The 26476-nt window shown below is 42.0% G+C and overlaps 1 protein-coding gene across 4 annotated transcripts; it reads right to left on the reverse strand.

Moving 5' to 3' along the window:
- Positions 1-8341: 8341 nt before the first annotated feature.
- LOC136577310 (transcription factor 15-like) lies at positions 8342-26193 on the reverse strand. 4 transcript variants are annotated; one of them, XM_066577193.1, is made up of 4 exons: positions 25567-26176; positions 13000-13098; positions 9133-9192; positions 8961-9040 (listed from the first exon to the last, which is right to left on the reverse strand). In XM_066577193.1, the coding sequence occupies exons 1-3, from the start codon at positions 26113-26115 to the stop codon at positions 9169-9171; spliced, it is 672 nt and encodes a 223-aa protein (XP_066433290.1). In that variant the 5' UTR covers positions 26116-26176; the 3' UTR covers positions 8961-9040; positions 9133-9168. The 4 variants fall into 4 exon arrangements, with proteins under 4 accessions (XP_066433310.1, XP_066433290.1, XP_066433282.1 ...); XM_066577203.1 differs by having other exon boundaries at positions 9008-9040; positions 9129-9192; XM_066577213.1 differs by lacking the exon at positions 9133-9192 and having other exon boundaries at positions 8342-9040; positions 25567-26193.
- Positions 26194-26476: the final 283 nt, after the last annotated feature.

Below are 26476 nucleotides of genomic sequence, written 5' to 3' on the forward strand. Positions count from 1 at the left end.
AAAAGCGATCAAAAATGCCTATGTATTCTAGAATGCTACTAACAGAAACTACAGGACGTATCACACAAAATAAGCCCTCACCCAACTATATGGACTAAAAAATAAAAAATTTCTTGTGCACAGAAGATGGAAAGAAAATAATTTTAAAAAAATTAAATATCTTAAAAAAAAAAAAAAAAGTAGTACAGCAAAAAAAAAACATATAAGTTTGGTATCATACTAATCGTACTGACGCATAGAATAATGTTATCATGTCACTTTTGTTGCAATTCATGTGCCGTAGAAACAAGACTCACTGAAAGATGGCGGAATGTCGTTTTTTTTTCATTTTTCTCCACATTTTTTAAAACTTTTTCAGTACATTATATGGTACATTAAATAGAACCATTGAAAAATACAACTCGTCCCGCAAAAAACAAGCCCTCATACAGCGACGTCGCTGAATAAATAAAGAAGTTACGATTTTTTAAAACGGGGGAGGAAAAAGCAAAAATGGAAAAAAGCAAAAACGTGTGGTCACTAAGGGGTTAATATAAATGTTCTGCTTATTTACAGCAGTTGATCAAGAGGACCATCATCACTTTGAAGGCTATGATCAACTAGGCCAAACACCGTGTGACAGCAGTAATCGTGGTGCATGTAGCAAAGATGGAGGAAGAACGTTCCTGTAAGCATCAACTGCAGCCAAACAATAACTGCATTGTCACACATGGCATCTGTAAAACCATTTAATGAGAAGCAAAATCTAGGTATGCGAGAAGCTATCTCCGCAGAGCTGCGGTTGGCTGCCAGCAGATGCCTACAAGACCTGAAGTTTTCAGCTGCCATATCTGTTCTTTCTTTGAGTGCCATAATTCCTGAGACTTGTGATGCAATAGTAAAAAGCCTAAAAGCGTATTATTTCAAGTTAGGTTGTTGTAGTTACTTCTCCGGCCTGAAGAACACATGCCTGTTGTATAAACCAAAAAGTCACAAGTTCTTGCCAAATCCATAATTGCGTAAATATTTTCAAAGTTAGGGACATATTTACACGTCTATTAAACTCATGTGAGTTGTGTCATGTCATGGATGTCATTTGAATGGGTTCATATATATGAGCGTGTTTCTTTCTTTTTTTTTCATTCGGACCCACGCTCAAAGATTGAAAAAATCTCTGCATGCCCTATTTTCGTGCAAATATTGCACAATAACAGGGTATGTAATGTGCAGTGTCCTGCACCTGGCATAGCATACGGACTGGGTGTCCGTGTGCTGTTCAATATGAGTTGGGCGCAACTCCCATTGCCCTGTGTAAATGAAGCCTACAGAATTGTCTTAAAATGCGTAATAAATGTTCCCCTTATGTGTGCTTTTGATTTTGAGCTTCACTGTTGTGTTCATTCTTGTAACCAATTTTAAATTTTTTTTTCTATAGTTCCCAGAGACCGAGAAGAAGTGGGAGACTGTTGCAGAGGTCTTTAATCATCTGTGGCAATCCCTAAACTGTGGACAAACCTGTTCGGATCTTTAAGCCTTCAACCTCTGGATCATACTACTACCGTATAATTATTAGGACTTATTTAGTATGATCTTGATAGTCTTGGTGAATGCTATCTACAAATTTATAATGTTGGCAAAAATGTACGAGTTTTTACAAACAAGCAGATTGGGTCTACAAAGCAATTTTCAATTATGTGTTCGTTGGAGATGAGGCCTTTTCACTGCAGAGACCTCTACTAAAACCTTTTCCCCAATGTCCTGGACCCAGCGTTGTGCAGTAACCGGGCGCAGACCTCACCGGGTGGGGGAGACAGCGGGGGAAAAGATGGCTCTGCTGCTGCGCTCTGTAGGTCGGATGCAGCCTGGCTCAGCTACTCGCCAATTGCAATAGACATAAACAATAGCTTGTGATGCCATGACCAGGGTATGGTCGACTCACCGAGTATTAAATAATCCATACCTCTTTTTCCATTAATAAAACTCCGAACCACTTCTTAATTGGAATATTTTGGCCACAGCAGCCTTTATTAAACATACACAAAAATAAACACCGTATCCATTAAACTATACGGGGAAGGAGGCCCTTGGAGTCCCATCCAATATAATAATAATAATAATAATAATAATACTAAGGGTCTGGCGTATAATAATCCATGAAACAAAACTGTACCTGGCTTCCAACCGTCACCCGGCTCGGATGCCCAAAAACCCCCTCTGGGAGGCAATCAGCATATAAAATTGTAGGCCACCCGGGACCCCTTCCCTGGCCTGCTACCACCGCGCCAGACCCAACCAAAACCATTAGGGTGATAATCACTCCAGGTGAGGCCGTCCCCACCGTAACTCCTTCCACCCAATATAAACTGCCTCCAAGGACCCCCCCCCCCCGCCTGCCACAGCCAGCTGCCATGACGTTTTAAATACCTATAAATTATATAATCAACAGCTTCACTCATATCTTCTCATAAATATACTACCCGCCTAAACCAATTAATATATATTCACTTATTCAAAAGAAAAATATTTTTTTTTTTTTTTTTTTTTTTTTTTTTTTTAATAAATATATTCTTCAACCTATCCACCAAAAATCGGGAGGGTGGGTGGGCTCTGAAACGTTCAAAAAGATGGCGCTCCCGCCCAAAATGCCCCTTTTTATAACTAACCCCCCCCCCCCCCGCAATTCCCCCCCCCCCTCTTTTCTCACTAACCAATCCCTTTAAACTGCTTCCTAACAATCACTCCCCTCACCTTTACAGTTAACCCTATCCTAACCTTCTTGTTCCCGGCAAACCCTGTCATGCAGGGCCTACACGTATATGCCCCTCGCGGCACGTTCCGGCCCTTTTCTATATCCTTTAAATCAAATGTACTGATGACAATTATAGAAATAGTCCAAGTCAGAGATAATATGGTAAACCAAGGATATAACGTTTACTCAACTGTTCAATAAGTCTATAACATTTCAAGGGTAACAGGCAAGCTTTGATTCTCACAGAAATGACAATTTGAAATGACTTCTCAGGTAGAGGATAATTCACAGTTTTCTCCTGGGTCCTCTCTTGCTACCCTGATGACTTTAGGTGATACCTTGTAGGTTTCAGTTATTTTAAGAAAACGTTATTTATGGAGGAATGGAAGGAAACTATCTGGCACCCCCATTGACACTATCCTTCTGCTTGATCAGAGGTAGCTTACTCACGGTTGAAAATGGCCGCTTTCTATTACTCCTGAGATCCGTGAGGTCTTGCCCAGTATGGGAATGTTCCTTCCAGTGGGGTTGAAATAGACTCTCCGTTCCCAGGGCTCTCCCTCTCTGTCCACTTTTCTTAGTCTAGACTTTAGACTAGGCACAATCTTTTTACTGACTTGTTCTCTTTTTCCATTCTTTCTCTATTCTACACCCATGCGCTAGTATTTATAGCCTTCCTTCTAGCTAACCCCCGGAGGAAACTGGTTGAACCCTTCTACCCAATCCCAGGAGTGCTCTTGGGGGGGACTCACAAGACACATGAGGGTAGGTTGTCTCACACATAGACATATACATGTTAGACAGAGACAACACTAGACAGTAACCTTTCAGTAACTCCAGACAAAACACCACCTGGTCTCCTACATTACACAAGACAGGCAGGCAAACACAAATACATTTAGGCACACTACATGAGGTAATTAAAGTGCTGTGGGGGCCCTAAAGTCTGGGACACTACAGCTGTTCACCATTTTTATAAATGATCTGGAGGAGGGAATTGAGTGGAAACTGATCAAATGTGCTGATGACACAAAGCTGGGAGGGATAGCTAACACTAGGGAAGAGAGAGGATTCAAAAAGATCTAGAAAAGATTGGGTGGCAACTAAAAGAATGATATTTAACAAGAAGAAATGCAAAGTCCTACATCTGGGCAAGAAAAATGAAAAAAAAAAGCACATACAGAATGGGAGGAATTGGGCTAAGCAGCAGCACATGTCAAAAAGATTTGGGTATACTTATAAATCATAGACTGAACATGAGTCAACAATGTGATGCAGCAGCAAAAAAAGCAAACACAAAAAGAGGCATAGAGTCTAGATCACGTGAGGCAGTTATCCCTCTCTACTCTTCCTTAGTCAGATCTCATCTGGAATACTACCGTGTTTCCCTGAAAATAAGACAGTGTCTTATATTAATTTTTGTTAAAAAAGGTTTAACTTTTTTACATGTATAGCTGCCTGGACACTATTTAAACTGACTTTTTAAATTAACTGTTAGCATGGCTTAATTTTAGAGTAGGGCTTATATTTCACGTATCCTCAAAAAGCCTGGAAAATCATTTTGCATCCTCAAAAATTCTGGAAAATCATGCTGTCTTATTTTCAGGGTATGTCTTATTTTCAGGGAAACAGGGTATGTCCAGTTCTGGGCACCCTGATTTAAAAAAGACATAGACAAACTGGAGCAAGTTCAGAGAAGAGTTACCAAGATAGTAAGCGGTCTGCAAATCATGTCCTATGAGGAACGGTTAAAGGATCTGTGAATGTTTAGCTTGCAAAAAAGAAGGCTGAGTGGAGACTTAACAGCTGTCTACAAATATCTGAAGGGCTGTCACAGTGCAGAGGAATCAGCCCTACTCTCATTTGCACAAGGAAGGACTAGAAGTAATGGGATGAAACTGAAAGGGAGAAAGACACAAATTAGATATTAGAAAAAAACGTCTGGCAGTGAGGGTGATCAATGAGTGGAACAGGTTACCACGGGAGGTGGTGAGTTCTCCTTCAATGGAAGTGTTCAAACAAAGGCTGGACAAATATCTGTCTGGGATGAGTTAGTGAATCCTGGACTGAGCAGGGGGTTGGACCAGATGACCCTGGAAGTCCCTTCCAACTCTACCATTCTATGATTTTATGTCTACAGGAAAATATTTAATTAGCAGCTGGCAAGAGCCAGACGTGCGGTAGAGAATGCTTTTGGCATTATGGGCAACCAATTCTGCATTTTTCATACCACAATCAATTTCCTTCCTGAATAAATAGACAATTGTGGCCAGGTAGTGGTGGCCCATTGTGTCTTACGACGCCGTGATGCATTGTCTTACATTGTGCAGAGTCGTCTTAAAAAGATTAAAATAGACAAATCGCCGGGTCCCGATGGCATACACCCCCGGGTTTTAACGGAATTAAGTAATGTGACAACAGACCGTTGTTCTTATATTTAAGGACTTTATAGGGATGAGGTCAGTTCTACTGCATAGGCACATAGTCCACTCCATAGGCACATGTGGTGCCGATATTTAAAAAGGGGTCAAAAAGCGAACCTTGAAACTACAAGGTGGTAAATCTTACTTCTATTGTGGGTAAAATGTTTGAATGGTTTCTAAGAGATGCTATCTTGGAGTAGCTCAAGGAAAATAGCTGTATAACTCTGTATCAGCATGGGTTTTTGAGAGATCGCTCTTGACAAACCAACTTGACCAGCTTCTACAAGGAGGTAAATTCTACACTGGACCATGGAGAGTTATTGGGCCTTGTGTATCTGGAGTTTTCCAAAGCGTTTGAAACTGAACGGCATAATATATTAACAAAAGAGTAGAGGTGGTGTGTTGAGTTGGTTGTAACAGAGAGGAAGGGATTGCTGTGGTAGTCTGTTCCTGGGTGGTCTGTTCAGGGATGTTGATGACTTCTGTCTCCATCACTCTGCTCAGTGGAAAATAATGGAAAATATATTAGTTGGGCAGAGGAATCACCTATGGAAACGATAAAGGTAGTGTGTTCTTGAGGGATAGCTAGTCATGTACTTAGGTGTCTAAAGGCCCTTTTACGCGGGCTGACAGTCGTTTCAGCGACTGCATGAGCGCTGACATCACTGCTAAGGTCGTCAGCGCTCATGCAATGCTTTCAAACAAATTCCTGTCGGCCACTCACTGGCTTTTCATCTAATTCTCGATCAGCGCTTCCTATGGGAAGCGCTATGCAGGGAGCTTTCTACATAGCACGAGAAGCCAGCGAGCGCTAACGGGGTTTTGACAGAAAAGTCAACTTAAACGACCGCTAACAACAAGTGAGCGATAGTTTCGCTTTCACACATACCGATTATTACTCAAGTGGCCAACTTGTTTGTACTCTGTGCAGCCACTATTGGGCTCCGGTTTGTGACATCTTCAGCAGTGTTTAGTACACATTGAGAAGAATGTGAGACCTCCTGGTCCTTGGTGAAAGCCAGGAGGTAGTGATACCACAGTCTCGGTGTGTAAGCTTCATCCACATCAGCCCCAGATGTTTTAATGCTCTCTACCTTGTTCAATTCTGTCTTTCATATAAAAAATCCACAAGTTTTAGATTTTTTTCTTGACAAATTTTACATCGATGTGCTGTGCAGATAAATATTTCTGTATAACGTTTATCAACTTTTTATAAGCTTCTGCCTTCTTTTTTATGATTGCTGTACTCTGGACTGGTTGTCTTCCACAAGCAAGGGAAAAGAGTTGTAGATGTCAATGAAGTCCTTGAGGAACTCTTCACACTCCATAACTTCCCAATGGAAACAAAACCAATAAGATTGAGCACTCGTGAAACACTGGTGTAGTATTATAGATCTAGGAACTATCAGTATGAAATCCAACATTTCGACACACTTAGGCCTCATGTCCACTGGGAAAATAAGAATTAAAATCCACAGCGTTTTTCCTGCACGCGGATCCGCGCCCCATAGGAATGCATTGACCACCCGCGGGTAGATAAATACCCGCGGATGGTAATTAAAAAAATTCTGGAGCATGAAAAAAAATGGACATGCTCCATTTAGGTGCGGATCACGCGTGCGGGAGCTCATAGAGCACATAGCTCAATTGATCTCCCGCATGATAAATAAAAGACAATTACAGTTTATCCGCACTGCATCCGCAGCCCAAATCCGCGTTACAAATCCGCAGCGGATCTGATTTTCCCCGTGGACATGAGGCCTTAGTGTTTTTTGTTTACATCAGCGTCAGTTCAGTTTGAAACCTCCATCACTAATTTCCGCTAGAAAAAAGGGTGCAGCACTATTTTGTCCTATAAATAGCGAGCAAAAATGTCTCACAGGGGCCAGCACCACATGGCTTGCCATTCGCTATTATGAGCGACTAGATAAAGCCACATGGCACTGCCACCTGCGAGACACTTTTGCTTGCTACCTTGAGGCATACTTAGACATATCTATCTGCAGAAACCAGGAGGCAATACCGTGTTTTCCTGAAAATAAGACCTACCCAGATAATAAGCCCTACACTGATTTTCAGGGGGGGGCTTAAAAAATAAGCCCTCCCCTGAAAATAAGCTCTAGCTACACTAGGGAAAATAAAAAAACTCAATACTCCCCTCGCAGCCGGCATCTGTGTCCCTCATGATGATTTTCCAGGCTCTGCAGCAGGCTGCTCTGTAATCCTCCCCACTGTCAGAGGAGCCTCTCTCTGGTAAATGGGGCTTTGATTTCCCCCGGCTTCAGCAAGTGAGCGCTGTTATTGGATCGAGTGCCAGCCAATCCCATCTGGCGCTCGATGAACCAATCACAGCCATTCAGTGATGTCAATCAATAAAGGAGAGGCATCACTTGCGAATAAATCTTCTTACCCGAAGTTAATCATAAATGGTCTTTAATCGTAGTGCACAGTAAAAAAGACGCAACGTTTCGACCAATGTTGCTATGGTCTTTGTCAAGCATATACCACAGGCATCACTGATCACATTAACCCTTTCCAATCCAATTTGTATCCAGATTTTCCTAGGGGGCTTACTCTTTTTCTGCCGTTACACAACGGCGCTATATGCTGGCTAAAGCCAGTACTGCATGAGGTGACACGTTGGATAGGCTCTGACAGCAGAGAGGCTGGCACTATACAGTAAGAGAACCTCGACGGATGTCTTCCAACATTGGAGCTGTACACCCCTAAACCATAATGTCTTTAGACGTCAGACAGTGGATTGGAAAGGGTTAAATAGTGACATTACCAAATCACCATACAGTTTCCACCTACACACAATTAAAAATGAAGACTTACAGGTGTTCCACTGGTGTCTGCTGCGTGTTCCTCCGCACCATGTCATCAACCTCATAATGCAGCGCCACTCATGGTGCGGAGGAACACGCGGCAGACACCAGTGGAACACCTGTAAGTCTTCATTTTTAATTGTGTGTAGGTGGAAACTGTATGGTGATTGGGTAATGTCACTATTTAATGTGATCGGTGATGCCTGTGGTATATGCTGGACAAAGACCATAGCAACATTGGTCGAAACGTTGCGTCTTTTTTACTGTGCACTACGATTAAAGACCATTTATGATTAACTTCTGGTAAGAAGATTTATTCCCAAGTGCTGCCTCTCCTTTATTGATTGACTATACTGCATTGTGGATGCCTGGAGTCGGGCGTCTAGGTGGGCGTGCACGAATTTGTTTGTTCTATTCTCCCACGGCTTTTGCTGGTATATAAGTGCTGCAGTTCCCCTGTGCCTTTGATGAGCCATTCAGTGATGTCATTCATTGCGGGGGACACAAACGCCGGCTGCAAGGTGAATATACGCACACACCCCCCCTGAAAATAAGACACTGTGCCTCCTTTGGGGCAAAACTTTATATAAGATAGTGTTTTATTTTGGGGAAACAGGGTAGTGCTGGAGACTATAATGGGGTAGAGTAATAGAACATGCAAATTAGAAGACTTATCTTTATAGTTTGAACCGTTCACTCTTCCGAATATTCCATTGAAGAAGTGGGCAATACTTCCAGACGATCAAATGAAGTAAACCTCATTGTCTCGCAGGTGGCAGCGACATGTGGCACTTTCCAGGCAAATGGAATAGAGAATGATTCCTCAAGGTTTTTACTTGTCTTTACAGCTAGAAGTGTTCACTCCTGTGAGTATTCCCTTGAAGTTTTGGTCAGTACTTGTAAGCGACCAAATGAAGTAATTCTCTTATGATGAGCAATATTACTCGAAGTAGCAAAAAGAAGTGGTACTCTGCAGGCGACCGTAATGGCGAAAAATCCTTCAAGACTTTTATGTAGGTCATGTGGTGTCCGTCATGAGATACTTCTGTGATCATCTGATGCTTTAACAGACAATGGTAGAGGAGTTAGTGGGCAAGTTAAAACCTGTTATTGTTCTTCCAACAGCCAATCCCTTCCATGCGCACATACTTACGGCTTCATTTGCACATTTCCATGGTCAACTGAGCAATTAATCGTTCAGTCTAAGCACTACCTATGACATAGAAACGAACAAGCAAAATGATAAAAATTTAAATGATGATCTATGTACACATGCAAACAGCCATCATTTGAAAGCAAATGAGTTGTTCGCATGGGCGAACGATTTCTCACTCTGTGTAAAAGAGAGAAGCAGGGCACTTCTCACCTTCTTGCCCACTGATCTGTATGCAGGGAGGAAATAGAAAGCACAAAAATCAGTGTTCAGATTCCTGCACTGGAGTGAATGGAAAGTAGTGTGAGAGAGGGAGGTGGGGGGAGGGGGGCACAAGGGGCAGTCTGTGTGAGAGGGGGCAACCGGAACCATATGGAGGAGCCTTTGAGAGGGGGATCATAGGAATCAGTCTGTGAAAGAAAAGGAACCTTGGGAATCTGTTTGTGTGAGAGAGGAGGCAGCAGTCAACGTAATAGAGGGTGGCATTAGGAGCAATTTGTGAGAGGCAGGAGAATAGGGAGCAGTCTGCGAGAGAGAGCTACAAGGAGCAGTTGGTGTAGCACACGAGCGTAACTATAGGGAATGTGGTTGCACCTAGGCCCAGGTGCCTTTGGGGGCCCATAAGGCCTCTCTTCCCCATATAGGGAGCCCAGTACTATGAATAAAGCATTATAGTTGGGGGCCCTGTTACAGGTTTTGTATTGGGGCCCAGGAGCTTCAAGTTACGCCTCTGCGTTAAGGGGTTAAGAGGAGTTGGGGGACCACAAGATAAACTTTTGCACCCGGGCCCATGAGACTTTAGCTACGCTACGCCCCTGGTGTAGGAGATGGGACATTTGAAGCAGTCAGTGTAATAGAGGAAACAGCCATAGGAGCATTTTTTGGGTGTCTGTCCTGGTCATGTTATGGCCACAGGATATGCCATAAATGTCCAATAGATGAGCGTCCCACCTCTGGGAACTGCACCAATATTGACAAAAGTGGTCCCCAGTCACTACTTCTATTCACTTCTATGGGAACTATGGAAACATAATTCCATAAGAAAACTAAAAGTAGTTGGGGGTTCTGTTACAGAGTTTGCATTGAAGCCCAGAAGCTTCAATTTACAGTATGCCTCTGGCTGTATATTAACAATTTTTTTTTTCTGTACAGTTAGTTTTACTGCAGCCTTTGCACAGTTACGATCTCAGACCAGGCTGCCTGATCTCCCAGTATTCTGCCTCTGTACCAAAAGGAAAAACTGATCTACAGCAACATGTCAAGCAATCCCATGTATACTACAGATGGATTAGAAATGTGTAATAGCAAATCTAAATCTCCACGGGTCCGTTATCATGAAAGCATTTCAGATTAATACTGTTCAATGAAGTGAGAACATTTGGTCCTAGAAAGAGGTAGAAAATAGTAGCACCCCTGCTCCTGTCAATCACAGGTTTTAAAATACCCAAGATCACAAGCTCTATCTCTTAGGAGCCGTGAATTAATTTAACAAAGTTAAGAATTCATTTACTTTGATTTGGAGCTTCACATCATTTTATTGATTGTCCACATATAATGCTAATGATCAGATAAAACTGGAATATACAGCTCTCACAACAACTCTACATGGATACATTTGTTTAAAACCAGCTTCACACGGGCGTAAGCATATCTATGCATGCATTAGCACTAGATATTGTTACATTTTTGCACGTGTCTGTGCGTATTTTACTGTATTTTTTGTGCGCATGCCCTGCTCCCATTGATTTCATACAGGTTTTTTTTTGCCCAACCAAAACCCGCTTGCAAAAAACGCACATGTGACCGAACCCATTGAAAACAGTGTACAATCTGCATGCGAGTGTGATGCAAGATTTCCCATTGAAAACAAAATAAAACGCTTGACGATCGCAACCTCACAGAAGTGTGTGTGGGGGGGTTAGACAGAAAAATGCCTCTGCAGGTGCATCACGTGTTCATGAGTGCAATATTGGGCTGAGTTTTACGGCCCGATATCGCACTCAGCCATCTGTAGGTAGCCTCAGACAATGATTCTCATTAAAATAAAATAAAGTTGTTTTACTTTTGCCTCTGACATACTAACTTATATTGGGGCTGTATGCTGTCTGTGCTAATTCATGGACAGCATACGGCCCCATTATAGTCTATGAGGCTATAATATGAATGTGTTGTGTCCTTGTATATTGGACATCATATAGACGGGTGGGTGTGTGCTGTCCGATGCGAGTTGCACCCAAGTCTCTGGCACAACTCTCTTTACAGTTAGTGTGCACCAGGGGCGGATTGGGAACTTAACCCCTTCCCGCTCCATGACGTATAGGTGCGTCATGGAGCGGCGGGGTATGTATGAAGAGAGGTTGTGGGGCAACCTATCTTCATACAGTGCGGGCATCAGCTGTTTATTACAGCTGACCCCCACGGGCAATAGCCGCAATCTGCCATTCGGCCGATCGCGGCTATTAACCATTTAAATGCCGCTGTCATTTCTGACAGCGGCATTTAAATCCCCCGAACGATGTTCAGGGGTCCCGCACGCCCCCCCCCCTCCTAGCGGTGAGATCGGGGGAGCCGTGCAGGTGCATGGCTGCCTTACCAGACTGCCTATCATGCCATCCCTGTGGGGTGGCTTGATAGACTGCCTGTTAAATGGCAGTATGACGTAATGCTATAGCATTACGTCATACTGCAGGAGCGATCAAAGCATCGCTGGTTGTAGTCCCTCAGGGGGACTTTAAAGTAAAGTTTAAAAAAATCAATAAAGTTTTTTTAATTGTTAAAAAAAAAAGTTATAAAAGTTAAAATCATCCCCCTTTGCCATATCTATTATTAAAAAATCTAAATCATTAAATAAAAATATGTGTTTGGTTTTGCCCTGTCTGTAAAAGTCCGATCTATCAAAGTAGTGCATTATTTTTCCCACACGGTGAACATCGTCCGAAAAAAAAATAAAGAACGCCAGAAATGCACTTTTTTATTTACCCTGTCTGCCAGAAAAAATGCAATAAACGATAAAAAAGTCATATGTATTCCAAATTGGTACTATCAAAAACTACAGGACATCCCGCAAAAAATGAGCCCTTGCTCAACTACGTCACCGGAAAAATAAAAAAGTTATTGCGCGCACAAAATGACCGCAGAAATAAAATTGAAAAAAATTAAATGTTTTGAAAAAAAAAAGAGTAGTATAGTAAGAAAAAACCTATACAAGTTTGGTATCGTAGTAATCGTACCGACCCATAGAATAAAGTTATCACGTCATTTTTGTTGCCATTTGTGTGCCGTAAAAACAAGACGCACTGAAAGATGGCGAAGAAATCAAAATCTAAAATGCTCAAGGAGACGTAGATGGTGATGATTGATAACCCATTACTTGGAGCCATATAGTAAGGTTGTCAGTTCAACAGCTCTATACACAATGATCTTTGTGCTTTCTTCAGGTGTTTGTTGCACCATACTCTTTTGTATAGCCTGCTGAATGCACTGCTTGCCTTTGCTAATCTGTTGTCAACCTCTTCATCAATCTTGGCTTCTGAGCAGATGATGCACCCCATTTAGCGGAACTGAATGGTAATCTTCCTGGGGGGGGGGGGGGCAATAGAGAACTTTTGTTTTCTCCAAACTGATCTGCAACCCAAATAGTCTGGCAGCTTCTGCCAAACAGACTGTTGTGCATTGCAGCGCTGCCTCTAAGTGAGACACAAGTGCAGCATCATCACAAAAAGTAGTCCCGCAGATGAGTTGGTCCATTGTCTTAGTACGGGCCTTTTAGACTCCTTAGGTTGAACAGGTTACCATCAGTGCAATATTGAATGTAGAAAGAAATGGAATGGGGAACAGTACTTCCAAAAAAGATCCAGTTGCACTTACAGGCTTGAAGGGTGCACGATCCACAGCAGAAGTCTGGACCCAAAGACTGCAATATCGAATGTAAACACTATTCTGGTCATCCAGATTTGTTGCGCCTCTCTGAAAAAGATCGTAAAGAGGGTTGGTACAAGGACCCAGCCTTGCTTTACACTATTGTGCATTGGAAAGGGCTTTGACAGTTCTCTGTTGTATCTACCTCAACCTTGCTGGTCTTTATGCAGCTGACTGATCATAATTAGGAATTTTGAAGGGCATAATCTTGCTATGAATGATCATGATGTGAGCAAAATTATGTTGGTAGAATGGAAATAAGGACTGGGAATGCTGGATTTCAGCAAGTGGCAGTAGTTTGCCTGTGCCTCCCCAATAAATTAAACACGTACCATTGACTGAGCTGGGCATTCAGGTTTATGGGTAGGACACCATAACTCTCACGTGCCAGCTATTTTATGTGTATGACCAGCCTTGGTGCATGAATTTGTAACAAAAGTTATTGACCCACCTTTTATGATTCCTCATTATGCATAAACATCAGTAAAGCTCCATCTTAAAGGTGTATTCCAATGTTGGTTTTTCATAGGCGAGATGGGAAGCCACTGCTACGGCTACTGGCCACCCATCTGGAGTCTACAGAAAGAGCCGAGTGCAGCGCAGTTTCCATAGTTCTCATTGAAGTGAATGGGAGCTGCGGAAACAGTTTCCGTAATTCCACTTTAGCGAGAGCTACCAAAACAGCATTTGCTAAGCGCTCGTCTGTTTCTGATAGGTGGTCAAAATGGAGCGGCTGGGTATGAAAAGCCAAGATAGGAATACCACCTTTATATTGTTGTCAAAAAGGGCAGCATAATCGAGTGACTTGTAGCTGATTCCAACAATATGTCTGTTGTAGGGCTTACTCAGACGACCGTATATCGGCTGGGTTTTTACACTTGGCCGATATACGATGTCCCTCTGTGCAGGGGGAGGAGGCTGGAAGAGCCGGGAGCAGTGCACTGAGCTCCTGGCCCCTCTCCGCCCCCTGCCACTATTTGCAATGGGAGGGGAGGGAGGGGTCGGAAACTTAGCTCCACCCCGTACCACCCTTTCCCACTGCAAATAGTGCTGAGAGGCGGAGAGGGGGCTCTTCCATCCTCCTCCCCCTGCACAGAGGGACACCGTATATCAGGCGGGCGTAAAAACACAGCCGATATACGGTCGTCTGAATAAGCCCGTAGACTGTAATTGGCGATGAAAGTTGCCCCCAACGTTCTCTGTTGGAACTTGCATTGAACAGTACATGGACACTCCGTCCGAGTGCTGTGCGAGACACCGCACATTACATGTCCTACTCTCTTGCGTTAACCGCATGAAAATGGGACTTGTAGCAATTTTTCAAACTCAGATCATTGATCCAAGTGAAAATTTGCTCACAGGAATGATTCCATTCAAATGACAGGGCAGAACTCGCGCAAGTTTAATGGCCGTGTGAAAGAGGGATTCTATATCTGTGAAGTAGTTGTCAGAAGCTATATTTACAGAGGCAAGTGCGATATCAGTCCAAGAAACTCTGTTAAGTCTATGTGAGTGTATTGCGATTTTCGTGCAAAATCGCATTGTACCGCATGATGTGTGTGAAAATGGCAGGTTTCAATAGAAAAAAATAAAAAATCACATCACACTTGTATAAAACTTGCATGTACATGTGAGTGCGATGCAAATTTTAAGTTGCCCATATCAAATAATGGGCGAGTTTTCTGTGAGATTGCAGAACAATAGGACATGCTGCTTTTATAAATGAACCTATCTGAAAGAATGGGTTAAAACTTTGCACAAGTTCTGTGCATTGCGCAAATGCACAGAACTCGTGCGATTTTCTCATGTGTATAAATAAGTCCTAACAGCAGCGCAAGTTGTACTTAATATTTGATTTGAGTTATGTTGGCTCAACGACAAGAAATCTCAAAACATTCATAGAGAAACATGTTGCTGATATAGAAAAAAGACAGGCAATGTTTCTGGAGCCTCAAAATACTTTATTGAGATGTACGGTAGAAATGTCAGTAATTTGATTTATTTTCGTATTGACAGGGCTAACAGGATGGAAGGGGTGGCAACTAGAGATGAGCGAACGTGTTCGGCTCCGCCCCTTTTCGCCCGGACACCGAACTTTGCGAGGAATTCCGTGTTCGGGCGAAAAAAGTTCGGGGGTCGCCGTGGCAGCGCGGGGGGTTGCGGCGGGGAGTGGGGGGGAGAGGGAGAGAGAGAGGGCTCCCCCCTGTTCCCCGCTGCTGCCGCCCGCGCCGCCGCGCCTCTCCCCGCCCCCCGGCGCCCCCCGAATACTTACGCGCGAACACGGAAGTCCTCGGAAAAGCCGGTGTTCGGGTGCGTAAGTGTTCGTTAAGAACACGTTCGCTCATCTCTAGTGACAACTGGAAGGAGCTTTTTTAAACAAGGAGGCTACCTGAATCCTAGGCCTTTGTAGAAATGATGATCTAGCCTCCAATGGAAGCTGTGCCTGCAATTACTGACCTAGGCCGCTGAAATGCTCCATCCCCCTGACAGCTGGTCCAATACTAACTGATTGCTGGGATTTTATCACCCATGTGATAGCGGTCTCAGAATGAGTTTTCATTCTAAATGGTTAGCATTCAGTTTTTGTACTATACATGTAGCAATATGCTTTTTATGAATGCAGTAAAGACTTAATATACTTGGAACTCATCGCCCATTGTTTTAAATAGGTCCGGAGTTTCACGGCCTGATATCACACTCACCTGTGTGAAATTAGGTGAAATTAGCCCAAAGGGGCTAATGCCAGGATCCCTGCAGGTCTGTATCAGTAAAAATGTTATGGCCCTTTTACACGTCATCACCAGCTCGTCCGCTCTTGGACCGCCTGTTTAGACTGCATGATTTTTGGTGAGAATCATGCAATTCTTGTTCACTAATCGTTCAATCAGTGTTTAAACTAGCCAATGAGTGAACGAGCTGGCGCAGATTTTTATGATGGCTTAAACTGAAGGACAAGCGAGAATCTCTTGATTCTCGTTCATCGATGGCTGCATTTAGACTGAACTTTATCATTCAGTTTCACTTGTTTAAATGATTTTCTGAATGAATCGTTCAGTCTAAACGTAACTTTAGATCTCCTTCACACTGGTGCTGCGATTCTCGACCGGCCGCGTCGTGGCCACAGCGCAGCCGAAAATCGCATGAACGAGAGGCAGCCATGACCAAGTCATGGCTGCATCTCCCACTTATGCACCTGTTCAGATGGCCTAGGCGCGGCGAGTATACACCGCACCTGGAATACCGTCAGGTGGGGGGAGAGAACTTAGCTCTGCTAAACTGCCTCCTCCTCTCCACCCTTTGCTGACTGTTGGCAATGGGAGGGGGCAGGAGCTAGTATGTTAAACTCCCACCCCCTCTCTGCCCCTTGCCGGAAGCCAGCAAGGGGAGGGGGGCGGGACAAGGCAGGAGCTAGTGTGCTAATCTCCCGCCCCAACCCACCCCCTCCTCTTGCTGGCAGTCGGCAAGGGGCAGAGAGGGGGAGGGAGTTTAGCAGAGCATATGCTAAACTCCCTCCCACCTCCCTTTTTCAACAGCTCCCATAGGCTCCCATAGGAGTCTATGGGACAGGCCGATCGTATGAAGCCAGCCTTAGTACCACCATCTTTTGTGATCTAGTTTACTGAAAGGGTAAATGTCAGCATATCTGCTGGTCTACTTCAGTAAAACGATTAATGTTAATTCCTGATAATCTTGGGCAGTCAATGAGTTAATTCCACGATCTCTGGTTGTTTAATGCAGTGAAGATGTTAATGCAAGCATTCCTGATGGTCTAGGGCAGGCAAATGGTTAATTTTAAGATTCCCAAGTTGCGAGCATAGGAAGGGTTAATGCTACATACATGGGGTCCAGTGAGTTACTGAGCCCGTAACTATATGGCTGCACAGTTGTTACTATTATCAGAAACCATAATTCTGGAGTGCTCTGCCCAATTTTAACGGGGAAATTCAGGGAGTCTGTATGAGAACAGACTTTTCGTGAGTAGGGACAGCTACCGAGCTATGCAGCTGTGCAGCTTGGGATGCATTCACATGGAAAATCATGCAAGTTTTGTGCGTTGCGACATGCACAAAATGCGTACTAAAATACAACGCATTATTTGTAATGAGTATATTCACACGGACAATTTTTCTCTTGCAGCAATTCTGCAAGACGGAAAGAACGCAGAATTTTATATTTTAGTGAATTGCAGACAAGAACAGAACATGTTTAGCGTCTCACACGAGGTGTCTATGTGCTGTGCAATATGAGTAGCTCCCCAGAATGCTGTGTGCGACTTGCTGCTGCCCATGTGATTGCACCCTTAGGCGACCAGTGTCAAGTGAACAAAATGTAGACGTACAGATTTGACTTGGGGCTTAACCAGAAGAAGTCTGAGGGTATATTCACATGGCAGAATTTGCTGCAGAAATTTTCAAAGGGAATTCTGTCTCAAAAACGTCTGTGTTTTTTGCTACATATCCGCACGCGTAGTTTGCTCTGTTAATAGACAAAATCCGTGTGTGGAATTCTGACGGTAAAAAAATCATGTTTTTGCATCAAGAAGTGACATGTTAGTTTTTTCAAGTTTCCACTTCGAGATTCCGGATTGTGGATTTTGCCCATTGACAGGGCAAATTCCACATGCAGAACCGCGCTAAAATCTGAGATGCAGAGTTTATAGGCGAATTCATGTGGAATATTTCCACTGTGAATTTCACTGCATGTACATAGGGGTATTTTCACACAGCGAAATTCACCTTGGAAAAATTCCATGTCAAGTTTTGGATTTTATGCACTTTACTAGAGGGAATTTCAAAGTGTGCTACCAGAAACAATGGTTGGAAGGATAGATGTACGAAACTAAGCCTATTTGCACCTGGACAAATTTAAAGTTGTGCCTGAGATTCACATTCTGTCTGTGTGCTGTCCGATGTCTGAAAATCGGACAAGAATAGGGCATGCTGTGATCTTTATTTTTTTTAAGCGTTCAGGTAAAAAAGAGCCCATGTAAATACACCCATTAAAATGAACAGGTTCTATTTCTGATTTTTGGACCAACTTTTAAGTCTAAAAATCAGACAGAGAAATTGTCCCTGTGCAGGACTGACAGAGTCTTTGTGGTTCAAGAAAAAGGCACAGCTCTCGACAGGTAGCAATGAAATAGAGCAACATATTTTTACGCTCTGATCCAAGCTGAACTTTTGTAAAGCAGAATTATGCTTTTATTAGAACATTTTTAGAAAAAATCAGGTCCAGAACACAGTACAATTGTGACAAATGAAATGTACAAAGCGGTGTTTTACGTCCAATTTTATTTATTAAAATACCTTTTATATAAATATCAGAGAGGTTCAAAATACCCAAAAATAAATTCTATGTTAACCACATAAAGTATGCCCATTCACTTATATCTAAGGGACCTTTCACATGGGACAGAATTAGTCCACGTGGACATTTTGCATCACAATGTTAGCCTTATGGAGCTTTTCTTTAAAAACCGCAAGATTAAATTGTGGAATTGTCTGTAGAATTCTGCTATTTTTAATTCTGCATCAAAATCTGCACGTTAGCAGAGGGCATAATTGGCAACGTTGTTACAAAATATTCCGTCCCGTCTCAAAGCACCTAAAAGATGTGTGCAAGATACATTATGCTTCATATGGACTGAAGGATTCATCTGCAGCAGCCATTCTTAATTCACTCTTAGTAAACAGGACAATCTGCCAGTTCATTCTTTCGTATAGTAATGAAATTGATTGAAAAAAGTACTACTTATTTGATAAAATATATTGCGCAGTACTTCATTACCCAAGAGCTTACGGATGGGAATTCCTAGTTGAGGCAGAGTATAAAGGACCTCTTATGGGATATTTTTGTAAGATGCACCAGAAGATGCAGGAGATTCTTCGCCTAAATTCATATATATAGATTTGGGTTAGGGTGCTTTCATATGGAACGGAAAAGACTGCAGAAAGCAGTGCAGATGCGGATTTAGACAATTAGTGCAGATTTTGTAGCATTTTTCTCTGAGGAACGCCGTACGAGATTTATTGCGTTTTTTTTCCTACAAAATTTAATTCAATGGAGCCTCTCCAGCTTTCCAGCGCCACGATTTTTGATGAAGAAGAGTGCTAAACTCAGCTGTTGTCCACAGCTCCCTGCCACCGAAAGCGAAAGTAAAATTGTGGCAAAGTTTACCAAAACGCCTGAGGCCGAAGCTGCATCCTTAAGTGCATCGTGCCGAAACATTTCACATGTTTGAAAGGTCCTTTAGACTCAGTAGCTCACTGGGCTTTATCAATCTGACACCGAACTGAGGTGTACGTTTATAGAACTCCATGGCGTCTGACAAGATTTCCTTAAGAGTGTTCTGAAATGCATGTCAACAAGAGGAAGTGCCTGGCTAGCCATGATACCTGAGATCTGCTCCTGAGAAATTGCATTACTACGCAAGATATATATAAATAGACTTTGCACACATAAAATAATGGTTTAAATGTATCTATATTTTTAAAAACAAATGAGATACCCTTTAAAGAGGCAGTCTTATGAAGACAATTCCTGTCCGTTTGCCCTATTGGGGCAATCAGACATCATAGACGGAGATGCCCTGATGGGGACCTCCCACCTTTATGAGCCAGAACAGGGAATGGTTCCCATTCTGTCGGAGTTGACTCATCTTTGTATTACATGGATGGTTGTGCCTCTGAATGTCTATCATGTAATACTACACTTCTCCTGCAACAGTAGTCCCTGAGAAAATCAGCTGTTTGGCAGGGGGTGCTACGAGTGGAACCTCCAAGGCAACTAAATTCTGAAAGGAGTTGACTATGATGTGATAATCCCTTTTAAAGCAACTCTCCGGCCCTGGGACAAGCTTTGTCCAGGATCCAGAGGAGGAGAGCTGACAGCTTTAATAAAGGTATGATTAGTGCCTGCTCCCCAGCCCCTATGTAAATCTATCAGCAGTTGTGCACGGGCAAAACTGCAAGTGTTGTTAATTAATGTATTTATATGAAGCATGTAAACCTTAGGAGGGACTGTCATAGCTTATATCTGGAGGAATCATTGACTGTCAGGTAACCTGTTAGGCAACAGTATGTTCATATCTGCGTTGAAGGCTCAGTTTACAGCCTCCAATACAGATCTGGCACAAGATGCCGGAAAAAGTAATGTATTGTACTATGTCCAGGAAAATGCTGCAGGACAGGCTGGAAGCCGGATGGACCACATGGGGTGGATCAGGCATTCCATTATTCTGCTCCCATTATGAAACAACAGCAAAAAAACTGTTGTGTGATTGGGGCTCAATTCTTAGTTGAAGTAACCACATTTTTCATTCATTACAAGTCCAGAAAGAGCAGATGAGATGTACAGTCAATTATCAGGGCCATTTAAATCAAGTACAACAAGTATTTACAGTACTGAAACATGTGTGACAGTGTGCTACTATACAAAGCTAATGAACAAAATAGTATACAAAGTTTCTTTAAATACAGAACATTCAATGATTTACACAATCACACACATTTTGAGGTAATCAGACTTTTCATGTTATAAAGTACATTAAAGTGGACCTGACCTGTGCTTTTCCGTATAATTGAAATATTATAGGTACAAATGGTATGCAATACTGTGGGAAGAGACATAAAAGTAAAAATAAACAAAAATATAAGTGACTAAAACTAGAAAACTTTTTGCAGTATAAAGCATAATTTCATAGTGACAGTTCCACTTTAACGAATCATTATAAGAAATCTGTCAGCTACTTTGTGCCCTATAAGATAAGCTTACAGACTCAAAGAAGCTGACATGCTGAGTCTGCGAATTTAGGTTTAATACTTACCTTTCCCATTCTTCCCCCTTTGTCAGCGCTCATACCCCTCGCTGAATACATTGAGCGGACTGCTTAGTCGCACATATAGAATAGGAGGACTATTAGCATGTGCTTATGTAGGCCACTCAATGCATTAAGTGGCAGGTTTGAATGCTGACAATGAGGGAACTGTGGGGAAGGTAAGTATCAAACTTAAATACACACTCAGCGTGTCAGCTACTTAAGCCTATAAGCATAGCTCAAAGTAGCTGATAGTCTCTTTAATATTAACCCAACCATGTAAAGTTCTTATTACTATTATGCATTGTCCCACAATCTTGTTTATCAAACATGTATATAAATAAGTGTTACCTGTTCTGTTTACTACTCATTTTGTTTTTATTAAACAAGCAATTAACGTGGCTTATTACCAATTTATTTTGTAATAAAATGTGTGTGGATCTATGTGAATACATGTGCATAGCTGCAGCTTAACTGTGGATTTCTACCCTGGCTTTCAGTGGCAAAATTCTGATAGAAAACTCCAATACGGATTCTGCTGTGTGAACATTAAGGGGTCTTTTAGACTCCCTCTTTTTGTTAGAACAGGCCTCATTCTTAAGCTGATAATATAGGGTCCTGCAATAGGACCCCCTGATGATCAGCTGATATCTCAGAGGGAGGAAGATGGCAAGTACTAATTTCACTGAAGGGGAAATGTAACATATCTTGGTGCTCATGACATGAACATTTGATGCAGGGATGCACCATGTCCTTCAGACCAGGAGCTGCTCATTGTAGGCGCTCTCCACACCTCCCTTCCTGGCTGAGACCCGAAGATCACGTAATATGATGTTAACTACTTCCTGGGCCTTAGCTATTTAAAGAATAGTTTACATTCTCAAATGTAACTTGGAAATGGCTTCCCCATTATGTGTAGATGTCTTCTTTCATGAGCTCATCATGAAAGAGGAGCTGGGATAAGGAAGGGTAACGTCATCTTACCACACAGCAGGACTCCCTCGTGCAAGATATTGCATTCATTTACTACAAACCCAAGTCAATATTTTCTTCTTACGAGTCACTTATTTTATAATTGAATTTACTTTTCATTTAGAATTCTACAGATAAATACTTTGAGGTATAGATTGTCTTTACATTCAGAAAAGAACAACTAATGTTTTTAGTGTTTTAAAGAATAATGTGCTATATATTATATTTTATGAAAGCTTAAAGCTGTTGGCCATTTTCTGTATAATCTTTACAAATGTATGTGCATTAGGAATATAGCCAACTTACTAAAATATACTTCATAGAAGTCCTGTGCTATTTTTTCACTCTGTCAAACCATGCACCTGGTTAGCATGATCTTCTCCCCCTGACAACACCACCGTGTCCAGAAAAGGGCAGAAGATAGTCATGTGACACAAATAGTCTATCAACAACCTTTATTGAAACACTGTGCATGTGCTACTGTCCTGAATGTCCAGGATCTGCGGAAGCATGGATGAAAGTATTTGCTTAACTTACTACAAAGCTTTCATATGTTCTTGTGCAGGTCCTGGATATCTAGAAAAGTAGCATATGTGCAGCATGTTTCAATGCAGAATAGTCACGGGCATAGCACATCATTTCACCCTTTATCTCTTGCTATTTTCTAGATGGGAGCAGTAGTGCTGTTGAGTAGTGATGAGAAAACTTTTGAAAAGTTTTGTTTGGCTGGTTTGCCAAACTTTTGCAAAAAGTTTAATTCAGTCTGAATTCATTCAAACTAAACCAGAAGTTCATTAAAGCCCCGAAAACTGCTGTATAGCACTGTCTAAGGTACCTTTCATATGGGACAGAGTAGACTGCATGACACAGCACAAGTTGCTGTAAGTTTCACACCAAAATCCGCAAACTACCTGCCGATTCTGATGCAAAATTAGAAATGGCTTAAAATCTGCCTGCAATGCCGCAGTTGGACCTGCAGGTTTTGGTGTGGAGTTCTGCAGTTGCTAATTTGGCTGTATCCTGCGCCAATTCCATCCAGTGTGAAAGGACCCTAAGAGCCATAAAATCTCTGTATAACACTCTGAGAGTGTCATATAGGGCTCTTATGGCTTTTAGACAGTGTTATACACCAGTGTTCAGGAATAGTGTTGAGGAACCTGAACTAGTATTTACATTGTTAATTTAAAAAATATATATATATATGTTTATTAGCATTATTAGCCAGTGGTCTATGAATAGGCCATTGTACTACATTATATTTGATTACTAATCTATCATATATAGATTGTAGAGAGGACAAATATTTTACATATGCTCCAGTCATAATATAGTAATCTATAGTAGAAAGTAGAACTTGTTATAATGTGTTTTATGTTTTCAGTTTTAATTCCATTGAATGAACACTCTTAGGGGACCTTTCACACAGGACAGAAGATTCCACAACAGCATTGTAGAATATACCCTCCTGTGAAATATTTAGCACCAAAGTCCGGAGATGGCAGATTTCAGGGATGGCCTTAGGGCCATGTCTAAAGGCTCATGTGCCCAGGTGCAAAGTTTATCTTGGGGACCCCCCAACTTCTCTTAACCCCTTAACACAAAGGCGTAACTTGAATCTCCTGGGCCTCAATGCAAAACCTGTAACAGGGCCCACAATTATAATGCTTTATTCATAGTACTGGGCTCTCTATATGGAGAAGAAAGGCCTTATGGGCCCCCTAAGGCTCCTGGGCCTGGGTTCAACTGCATCCTCTATAGTTACGTCAGTGGACGACATATTCTGCAAAGCTGTTGTGGAATATTCAGTCCCATGTGAAAGGTCCCTAAAGGGCCAGCAGGATTTATTTTCTGCACATACTAATTATGGCCTTTATTATTAGGGTGCTTTAAAATGGGGTGGAATTAGTTCAGAGGACGCAGCGCGTATGCAGATTTTGTCAACTAGTATGGATTTTGTTGCGTTTTTAACTGTGGAATGCATTCTGCGGAACGTCTTGTGGAATTTCTTGAGTTCTTTTCCGCAAGTGTTAGGTGCAGAATTACATCTCCTGTATGTTAAAAAGAACAATTCTGCAAGACGTCCTTTATTCCGCAGCAGAGTTTTTCCGCTGCGGAATTGAATGAGGTTTTGAAGTAAAGACATGTGGGTATAGCAGGTGCAGAATTCAAGCCCCATAGAGATAACATTGTGACACAGAAATGTCCGCACAGACTAATTCCGTCCCATGTGAAAGCACCCTTAGGGCTCGAAACACAGGTGACAGTGTGTTATGACAACACACTCTGATGGAAGCATTGCGTGTCCAGGATCATGTTACATCATGTGTCGTTGGTTTAACCACCATCAGTATCGTGCTTCGGTTTAACATTCCTCGTGAAAAAAAAATAGCAACACCACCAGGTGCAGCTTTCCGTTTTGAGTCACATTTCAATTGCAAATGATCTTAGATAACGTTGAATTAGTGTAAAATAAAGTGCACTTCACAATGATTTCTTGCTCCTGTTGTTTACAAATAAAAATACGTAAGCTGCATTACAAAAATTCCATGTAAACATAGAGTATCAAGTGGATATATTTAGAACAGGTCTATATTCAGTGCAAGTATTGTGCAAGCTGCTCATCTGAGTAAATGTCCACATACACCTTAAATAGACAAGTGCTTCTCCCCTTCCCTGTGCTGTAAAGAAAACACAGACTAGATTAGAAGACATGATTCATAAGGTCACAGTCGACAGACTATGGCCATTTCTACAAAACAAGCATGATATGTAGATTATAGTTTGTAATGATTAACACGGAAAGTAATGCTATCATTTGCAAATACATGCACATGATTATGTTGTACTATTTGGTATGCTCTTCATTTTCCTGTATACCCATCCATATTGTACTTTTAGGGTACCTTCACACACAGCATTTTTTTTGATAACGCATTTGCAGTTTTTGATGTCGTTTTTTGAGCCAAAGCAGGAAGTGGATCCCACAGAAAGAAGAAGTCCTTCCTTTATAGTGCTCACTCTTCTTTTAATCCACTTCTGGCTTTGACTCAAAAATTGCAAGTGTGTTTCCCAAAAAAAGCTGTGTGTGAAGGTACCCTTACAAGATATTACCTCTATGCAATGCTGTGGAGTATGTTGATGCTTTACATACTGGGTAATAAAAACAGTAGTGTTATAACCTGCGCTTTCTATACATTAAAATCTTTTTCCCTGTGAGATGTTAATTATAAAACCTTTTAAAATGGCAGAACTCTATAAAACATAAGGGCAGCCCCCAAAAAATCAATTTGGATTCCCTGTTCTTAAAAACGAATACATTTTCACCAACAGTATCTGCAGCACAATACAGAGCATAATGTTGTATTACCATATAGTAGTCATCAAAATAACTATTTGTAGACCCATCTACTCAGCTGTCATATATATGCATAGTAGGACTATTTACTCATGCACTGCAAAAATACAAGCAAAATGCTTTGTGTAGAACTAAGTCCATAACATTTGTTGTTTCTTATTTCTTCTTTTGTGTTTTATGGGATTTTTTTACACCTTTTTCATCAGTTGTATTCTTAAAATATGAGCCATAATGCAATAAACTATGTTGCAGGATGTCTAATAAGATAAATGGAAATTAGATAGTTAGATATTTATACAGTAGATATAGAAATATTGAACACAGGATACTGTTTGCTTTCTACTAATGTAAAGGCTATTTGACTGCTACTTACTATTTTTCTCTGATTGCTGAGGCAAAAAGTGCAGATGGGTTTGGGAGCTGTACTGGTGACAGAAGCTCTGTACTGTAGACATGGCTGTCCATCCATGCAGTCCTCTCCCAGTAGCAAGATGTTGGCTAGATGAGAAATGTAACTAGAAGCCAGCCTCAGGGTTTCTATTTTGGACAGCTTGCGGTCTGCAGGCTCTGTGGGGATTAATGTCCTGAGAGCAGTGAAGGCTGTATTCACACTGTGTGTTCTGTCTCTCTCCCGTGCATTGGCAGCTTGTCTTTGTTTGCTGACTCCAGACAATTTACTCTTCCTCTTCCTTTTGCCCCGATTGTCCCCGGATGGGCTGCTGTAACCACAGTCATCTCCTCCACCAAGAGATTTTTCTGAACTGTCACTTGCACTCTCAAGATCTTCAGCATCAGACAGTAAACCACTACTACAGTCCACAGGCTGCCCAATGCCACCACTCACACACTTCATGGTCCTGCAGTCTACGCCTGTAGCCTGTGCCTCTGTCCTCATGAGCAGCACCATCCCCCGGGCTCCCATCACTTTTATGCACTGCAGGCAAAGAGCACCTGTTGGTAGCGAGCAACTCCACTTGATCCACTGACACCTCAGCAAGTCATTTTTTGAATGGTTGCTCCATTTAGACCGAGCATATGGTCGCTTCGAAAGGCAAGAAAGGTGGGGTTGGTGGACAGTTATGGAGGTTGGGGCAATGGCACCATCCTAAGCAGTGCACCTGTTCTTGTTGTCATGTTGTGGGTAACAGCTAAAGACAGAAGCCCTGTTTCAAAAGTGAGTGAGAGGGGACAGGCGGTGTGCTAACTAGAGTGACAAGTGAATCTGTACTCCCTAAGTTCAAACTGTCAACCAATAACATCATATCCTAACTTTACCCCTATAG

Source organism: Eleutherodactylus coqui, chromosome 1 (assembly GCF_035609145.1).
Source record: "Eleutherodactylus coqui strain aEleCoq1 chromosome 1, aEleCoq1.hap1, whole genome shotgun sequence".
NCBI classification, from domain to species: domain Eukaryota; kingdom Metazoa; phylum Chordata; class Amphibia; order Anura; family Eleutherodactylidae; genus Eleutherodactylus; species Eleutherodactylus coqui.